The following is an 8,664-nucleotide window of genomic DNA, read 5'->3' as shown; positions in this document are numbered from 1 at the left end:
CGAGTATTCCCAAAAGCTCAAGTTGCCAAGCAGTCAATAGATAAACTACCAGCAATGGTAACTAACTTGCATACACAACCATTTAATTCAGCTAAAAATATGAACTCTGATTGTTGACCAAAGTCATCATATTCTCTTGAATTTTTTTAGAGCACACTTGCATAAAATTTACACATTTGCCGTGTGGAAAATTACTATGATTGAACGAAAGCTAGAGGCACATAAATGAAAAGCTTCGCAATATTTTCATCTTAGGTAATTCTATAATACAATATTACAAAATTGCAAAACAATCAAAGTTTTCAACATAAGCAGTATAAGATATAAGATTACCAGTGCAATCCTAGATTTGAATAAGAAACATATTACAAAAGCAAATTGAAAATTTTCATTGGTTCAATTGCTTTAAATAATTGTAGCATAAATGAAAGTATGACTCGCATTAAATATAAAGGAAGAGGAAGTAGAATGTACAATGAACAGAGTTTCCAGTACTTCGGAACTGATTTTTGAGTTGAAAATCTGAAATAAAACATTAGACTGATTATCAAAATATTGAAATTATTAACACCCATGATTAATTTGTCTCTTGATGGGCATTTAATATCATTAGTGAATGTAATAACAAAATCATCCACACCTTTCTCTTAAGCATCTGACATGTTGCTTCAAGAGGAGTCTGTGCAGGAGTCATATTTTTAACTTCTTCAGCAAGTCTTTGTTTCCTTTCCTGCAACCGAGATAGCATGATAGCAAGACAAAAATAAATTATACAAAAAAGCGAAAAACAAACAATCTAACATAAAATATATTTTGAATGAAAATTTGATAAAATATTTTCAAGATTTTTATCGTGTAAGAAGAAATTAATAGTGGACAAATTTGGGGAATACACACACCAATGGATGTACATACAAAACATGGTTTGAATCGATCTGAGGCATAGAGAATAGGCAGATTGGAAAGTTCATAGTAGAAAAGAGAGGATAGAGAAAGAAGTTGGCAGGGAGAGGACAAAGAAATTTATCCCCCTTTGTGTTTCCTTAAAGAAAAGCAAATCAGGACAGCAATCTTTTTATCATTTCCTAATGTTTTCTTTGAGAAGGAACATACCCCAGCATCATCAATGACAGAAAAAGAAAAATGATCGCTCCTATCATCTGTTGAGTCTGCAAAACCAGTTTGTTCACTGAAAGTTGATGGGCCAATCGACTCATGCCCTGCAGAATCTTTCAAAAAGGAGAGAAAAATAACTAAGATAAACTACTATAGTGACCAGAAACAAAAAAGAACTACCAACTCCATAAACATTCAAAATAAAAAAGTGTATGGGTTTTCCATCGTACCAGCACTTCTAGGTTCCTTTGATTCCTTTGATGCTTTTCCTTCAATATGGTCGACATATGGAGTCATATTAACATCACAGCTTTCTTCATTCTGTAACAGCCCGTCGCGCACACATTTAGATACCAAACATCTTCCAATGTCAATGTAGGAGCTAAGCTGATTCTTGGGATTTAGTGGTGATTATAGGCTCTATTAATGCATTTACCAAATTTTGGAACAAGGATAAAAAAGATAGATGAAAAATAATAGAATAAGGTGGATATCCCAATAACTCTAGGAAGTAGAATATAAGAGAAGCTCCTTAAACTATCAAGCTTTCAGGAAAAGTAATGTATTAATCATAGGTCTCTAGTATTGGTGCTAATATTAGCTGACGTGCCCTAACATGCAATACCATATATACAAGCTGCTAAAGACCAAAGTAGGGACATACATATGAAGTCCAACTATATAGTGGAAGAAACTGAAAACATCACTGCATTTACACTTTTAAAACCAGCAAAGCAAACAAAGATATCCTTTTCCCCAAAATTTAATGGATATTTCTAACAATTGGTTCAAGGCTCAATATTGTAAATATAAAGAGGTCATATTAAAAAGGTATAAACTAATCTTCAGTAATTAGATGGTAGGCTTATGAAATGTATGTAAATTGCCTACTACATACATAAATTATAGGGTATGTTGATACTTGTGTTGCGACTCATAGCCACATTGTCATGCTCATTGCAAATCCAAGAGGCTTAGTGTGAAATGAGTGTCATCACTGAGCTCTCTAGGTTGTCGAGTTTATTGACTTTGTCATGAGAGATTCCAGTGATTAGTGCTTGAAGAAGTCAAATATGATTAGCAAGGATGTCCCTCAACTTTGTTCCATGTTTTGTCTTGTCACCCATGGATTAGTGTCTTGTATATATAATAAGACCTAGCATTGCCCTATCTAGTGCTTGGAATAGTTGATTAAATAGCAATGGTGTTGTGGAGAGGGGAAGACAGTGAGGACTAGATTCATGTATTGATGCTAGGCATAGCATAGTCGATAGACCCATGATGACCAAGCTATTTTATAACTCCAATATAAAAACTTGGGTTGATTTGGTGGAAGAATTCATCTATTTTTATCAAATGTAATGACTAAATTCCTTCTGGTGCTGATGTGTGTTTGTTGTTTTGCTGCAAAGACAATTATGGACAGTGGAAAGAACTTATTGGAGTTTTTAGGGTTGGTGAGCTAGATTGAGTTAATATTTTTTGGTTGTTTTACATTTATTTTGAAAATTTAATGATACAAATGAGAAATCCACCCACCCACTCCATCTCCCTAAGTAAATAAGATGATGGATAATCTTTTCAAAATCCATTCTTATTATCCATGCTCTTATTAGCATCCACCACTCTCTCATCCATCCTCCCAATTACTCAGGTCCGACATTTGTGTGACTAATTTAATATGCATCTTCAGCAATTTGTGATTTCTTTATAATTATTATTATGATCCTTTTTTATATGGCAATTTCTTTTTAACTAATTAAACTATCTAATAATAGTATATCCATAAATTCAGTCACCAATATTTAAAAAATGCAATAAAAGCTCAGAAAAGTTACATTTTTGCATAGTGTGCAGTTAGTGCTAGAGCTTGAGATATATCAAACAACCATACTTTTATACTTTCTCTGTTCACTCATACCCCTATGTCTCAAACTAATGTTCTAGCTGATAAATCAAACTAATGTTCTAACATATATTAAATAAAATTAATTAATAAATATCGGATTAATCTTAACTTATTTGACTCTTCTTTTACTATCATAATCAAACACCATATTGATCAACATCTATCACATCGATCAAACTCTACCATATTAGTCAAATATCAAAACTCTTTAATTCGAGTCAAATTAAACTTAGTCAATCTTAATTCAAGGTTAATTGCACTAATAGAACCAAGCTCAAGTCAAATTTGAACCAAACTCAAGTACTCTAATGCATAGATCCTGAAGTATATTGAACTTGTGCATGGTAAACATTGGTCACAAGCAAAATTTCAGGTTCCTTCTCATGGCCCTAGAATTATAGTTCAACATCCATAACATCTCATCATTTGCAAGTATTTAGCTCTCAGTAAGTAACTCATGCAGCATGAATTCAAGAACAAAGAAATGACACAAGTTAGTGAATAGATTGGTAGCTTTTGGTTCTCATAAATGGGTTTCACATGATGCACCATCCATACCTCTCCATGCAGGTCAGGATCCTTGTGATCGAAGTTTTGGCATCTATTCACATGCAAAGGTATATATTTTGCCTCTGAGGAATCCCCCCTCCAACCTCATCTCAAGACCCAAAGTTCTTACCCTTTCCAGAATTCTATTGAACTACTGTGCAATCGAACACCTTCCTGGAAACTTCAAGGTATCAGGTCAGAACCCTCTAATGGTCCATGAGAAATCATCGTGTTCATCATGTCGTTGTTTCCCTCTGATATGGTCGACTCACAATCAAGGCATTGTTACTGTATGAACAGACATGATTAGAGAGTAGTAGTCAATCAAGCACAGGGCTTTATTCCTTTGCACGTATTTATGACGAGTAGGTGGTGGACAACATGCGCATTTATAGCTAGAGACAAAATTAAAGTCTCATCGTCACATGGCCTCCATGCTCATGCCAACCCTAGCCATGGAACAATCCAAGGAAGGCCACGGTAATTTTTAGTGTCCTCTTTTCAGATTTGTTCATTTGAATGTGATTTGTTCAAGGGTTGTTTGGTCTATCACAGTAGATTTGGCTTCTTCCGTTCTCCACCAAATAGGTCCTTTTCAGATGGGTAAGTTTCCAGATCTCGACAGGAGCCAGAAGAAAATGAACCTGAGAAAATGAAGCAGTGCCACAGGCAGCGATCAAGAAGCTAACCAGCTCATGCACAGCTGATGAAGCTGAAAGCGAAGTCTATGACCATAAAAATATCAGCTTCCTCACAGATCTGGAGACTGGAGTGCCTCGGAGCACCAGAGAAATGGAGGCACTTGACCTAAACCTGCCTCCGTTGTAATCTGAAGGTACATTTTTGTTGCCCCGTTTATTTTCTTGCTATTGCTGCTAAAGATCTTTTCCCTAAATCTGGTTCAGATTTTGAGCTTCAGTATTTATGTTGAAGCAGATGTTTCTAAGGCCAATTGTTAAAACTTGGGGGAAATTGATCTAGGTACATTGTTTCTCTTTCATGAGAAGAAACTTTGACTGTGATGTTAGATTTGGTGTTTTTGCCTCTGATTCTGCCAATGTCTGTTTCTTGTTCATAGAATATGCATCAAGGCAGTCTGAAATCGGCTGTTCGCAGATCCTTAACCAGGTCGCTTCTATTTCCCTCTGATGATGATCATGAAACAGTCCAGCCTAGGGCAAATGGGAAGGCCAAAACAGCAGCTCGCGGAGGCAGAAATCCAACTTCTGAGAAGGGTAAAGAAGAAGAAGAAGAAAAAAAGGCCTTGGCTTACAGAAACAGCAGTGACTTCCAGCTTATGCATGTGTCAAGAGAAGCTCAGAAACTGACACAGATGATTGATTCATGGTCAATGGCTAGACATGTTGCGGGTAGATCAGAATTTTTTGCGGAAGATCTTCTTAGAGGTGCTATAGGTCTGCAGGAGTCACTGGACATTCTTAAAAAGCTTCAGGATGCATCAAAGAAGATGCCCCAAGCGAGTAATAATCTGAAAGAAGAAGTTGTCAACAAGAGAGGCACGGAAATGCCACCGCAAGAGTTGAGTTCTGAAGGATTCAGAGTCAGTGATTACCGAAGAAGGTACCATGAACCACAACCTTCATCTGATGACTTTTCAAGGAATTGCATGGAAGAGCTGAAACAAGTCATAAAAGAAAGTCTTTACAAAGAGAATATACTGTTTGATGATGATAAGAACTCCTCTAGTAGATCAATACGATGTGGTATGGTCGATAGTTTGGAGGATAAGTGCTTCAACACTGAACTACATTATTCATCCGGGCAACCAAAGAAAGCTAGATCTTCAAATCTAGTTGCTAAGCTTATGGGTTTGGAAGAAGCCCCCGTAAAAACTATTCAACCTATCAGCAAAGAAGAAAAGGATTTTGTCAGCTTACCGAGGCCTAGGTTCGATATAGAGGTGCCTAAAACAAGGAAGTCACATTTTCTTGTGCAGAATAATGCTCAAGACGATAACAGACCAGATGACTTCATCGAAACTAAGCATCTCAAAGGGCTTTTGAAACGAAGCCAGATTGGAGGAAAAGGACTAGAACCAACTGTTTTTGGTACTAAAGAACTAGAGCAGTGTCGGAGAAACCTACAAAGGGTTGATCAGCTGCCACCAATTGTGATAATGAAGCCTCTGCATTTGCACTATCAGGATACCAGTGTGCAGAATGAACTCCCTGAGAAGGCCTTGATGCAAGAAAGGATCCAAGAAATTAAATTGGGTCAAGAGAACAATAGATTGGATTATCGTAAACATATTTTAGCTGAGAAAAAAGAACGGAAAGAATTTAAGCATACGGAGAAGGATGTTGCTGAAACATTGCCCTATTATGTTACTCCCTCCTCTGTATACAGCAAACAGCAAAAGAAAAAGGCGATTGTTACCCAAAAGCTGAACAATGAGGAGAAGAAACCATCAAGATTAAATGTGAAGCAGCAAGAAGATAAGGGAGTTCAATCAACAAGGATAAAAATGCTTAATCCTAAGACTTCCACAGTGCAACCAAAGCATAATGGGGAACCACAACATCCAGATTTGAGGTCTCATTACAGAGCCATAGCAAAGGCAATCACTGATTCTTCAAGAGATAAGACTAAGTCAGAAGTAAAAGCAACTAGGAGAGCTGCCATTACCATTTCTGCAGTATGTCTCCACCTTTGAGTTTCATTTGTTCATTTATCATTTCCTGCGATATTCAAAAAGGTATCCAAGTCAATCTGAACTAAATGTGCGCCTAAGTTATTGAATACTTTCATGACAAGAGATCCATTAATGATATTAATAGACCTAAACAAAAGATGTCTTGGCGTATGGTCCTGATTTAAGCTATTGTTTCATCGCATTATAATTTCTAATACTCCAAATAATGAATGATCTAGTTAGTTATTCTTAATCGAGTATCACTATTGTTTTTCCAGGTCGAGGACAAAAAATGCTATGATAATGACACGGCAATTAAATATTGCATTGAAGTGAATGATGTTCCAAAATCAGTGGGTGGTTCCAACGGCAGCAAACTCGTTGAGCAGATGAAGAAAGTGAAGAACTCTGCGAATTCAGGTAGGCATAATAGTTCTATATTCTGATTCATCTAGAAATTCGAGAAGACAATCTTGATTTCCTCTTGTTGACTAATGAGCTTAACCGTCTATAAGAACACATGCAATTTGTACAAAACTGTACGCTGAAGTTATCCAAATGTTTCTGTTGTCTGCAGACAACCTGAATAAGAATAAAGACCATAACATAATTGGTGAAGCTATGCTGAGGACCAACCAGGATGAACGAATGTTTAAATTCACAGAAGTCGTCCAGCTGCCTGATTACAAGAAAGTTGGAGTAGAATCTTCAATAGGAGACGATCTCAAGAGTGCTCTTCTCAGCAGTCAATCATTTCTTTGTTGTGTAAAATTTTTATTCAGTGTCGATGCTGCTAGATCCATCAACCATCTGAAACAAAGCATAAATAGAAAAGTGGACCTACCTAAGCTATACCTCGACATTTCAGAGGAGCTAATGGCACGAAAATACAACCAGTTGAAGTATACAATTCATCCCCTGCTGCAAGCCCAACCATGGGGGAGGATAACATACTTGTCCATTGACAAATTGGTGGAGGAAGTTAGTAACGGGATCAACAAATTGACAAGTTACAATGATATCAATGGTGTTGATGCTGGTGAAGGTAGTCTCCACATAAGGTTGGAGAGAGAGCTAAAGCCGAGAAATACTGTCTTAAATTCTGCATGGGACATCGGATGGGAGTGGTGGATATGCTTGGAAGAGGCTGACAAAGTTGTCGATGAAGTTAGCAAGCAAATATTCTCTCGGCTGGTTGAGGAGACTGCATTGGAGTGGACACGAGACTGTTCCAAGTGAACTCTCTTTTTCTTTTTCACATAATATCTAGTCGTTGTTATTATTATGAAGATTGATGTATTAATTGTATAGGGCAAATCAAGTGTTATATAGAACTTGTCCTTTTTGTCTCAAAAATTCAGTAGCCTTTACAACAATTCTATTCCTGTTTCTTTCTGATGAGAAAAAGGATAAATCTTAATTGGGACCTATGAAAGATAAGCAGGCAATAGTATTATTCACTACAAATCTAGAACAAAAATCACCAAATGAACATCTACACATCATTTTTCAGTTTCACTCTGATTAATTGTCTTTGGTACAGCTGCTTTGAACACAAGGAACTTGAGTCTTTCCAAGCAGAAGTAAATGAAGGTGCCTGTCGTGTGGGTGAAGAAGGAACCGTAATTGCAACCCACAACACACTGCCATCCGGGACCATGCATCACATCGAATTCCTGCAACAACGACACTCAAAAATACTTATTCAGAAGAAGTAGAAGATGATGATGAAGAAACCTTTTTGATGTGAGCAGCTATGTTGCTGCAGTCAAGGACATCAAAGAGATCGAGAGCTGTGTAGGCACAGGACATGGCATGCAGCTGCAGCTTCAATGGCATGTCTGTATCCAGGATCACTGCCTTTCCTTCCAACATTTCTCTTCTCTGCAGTGCCAGGACTATTTACTCTCCAAATTAGATGTTCGAGGAAAAGGAGATGAGAGGAGAAGGCTTTGAATTTATAGAGATAGGACAGAACTCCAGCTGGGATGATTAAAGGATGAAGTCAAATGTCGACCACTGCGATTTCAGTGGCAAGATTGCTGACTCAGACCATCGTCACTGCTGTGATCTTTGGTTCAACGAAGACACTCAAATAAAAATAATCGATTTCCTAGTAATTTGAGGGTCTTCGTGAGAGCCTGAATCTGAAGGCGTGAGTATAGGAATTATTCCGGTTAATACATTGTGGATGGTTCAAAGAACTGCTGACGTGCATGCTCTTTGAAGATGACCGTAAAAAATGACGAAGAGATCTGAAAAGCACTCAAAAAAGAAAATTAGATTGGCGTCGGGTGGATTTCGACAAGTCACTCCAACGCTCAAGATAAGTCATTCCGACGCTTAAGTTAGAATTTTATAAGAGGAATGAGTTTAATGACTTGGGAAAATTAGGATTTATGTGTGTATTTGTGCCCATGGGTGCTTCGGACATGTC

General features: G+C 37.3%; 2 protein-coding genes across 2 annotated transcripts; one reads left to right on the top strand and one right to left on the bottom strand.

The window, feature by feature from the left end:
- Window positions 1-4,213: 4,213 nt before the first annotated feature.
- Window positions 4,214-7,643, top strand: LOC141817841 (uncharacterized). The gene is made up of 5 exons (XM_074705468.1): window positions 4,214-4,409; window positions 4,480-4,555; window positions 4,653-6,230; window positions 6,506-6,647; window positions 6,805-7,643. Exons 3-5 carry the CDS (start codon window positions 4,656-4,658, stop codon window positions 7,464-7,466), a joined length of 2,379 nt encoding a protein of 792 aa, XP_074561569.1. The 5' UTR covers window positions 4,214-4,409; window positions 4,480-4,555; window positions 4,653-4,655; the 3' UTR covers window positions 7,467-7,643.
- On the bottom strand, window positions 7,643-8,139 carry LOC141817842 (uncharacterized). Its single transcript, XM_074705469.1, has 2 exons — window positions 7,965-8,139; window positions 7,643-7,903 (listed from the first exon to the last, which is right to left on the bottom strand). Exons 1-2 carry the CDS (start codon window positions 8,100-8,102, stop codon window positions 7,730-7,732), a joined length of 312 nt encoding a protein of 103 aa, XP_074561570.1. The 5' UTR covers window positions 8,103-8,139; the 3' UTR covers window positions 7,643-7,729.
- Window positions 8,140-8,664: the final 525 nt, after the last annotated feature.

The sequence above is a fragment of the Curcuma longa genome, unplaced genomic scaffold (assembly GCF_044706935.1).
Source record: "Curcuma longa cultivar G26 ecotype Majalengka, Jawa Barat unplaced genomic scaffold, ITB_CL_G26_1.1 contig_22166, whole genome shotgun sequence".
Classification (NCBI taxonomy): domain Eukaryota; kingdom Viridiplantae; phylum Streptophyta; class Magnoliopsida; order Zingiberales; family Zingiberaceae; genus Curcuma; species Curcuma longa.
Note: the sequence above shows the minus strand (reverse complement) of the source record. Positions and strands in the feature narration are given on the sequence as shown.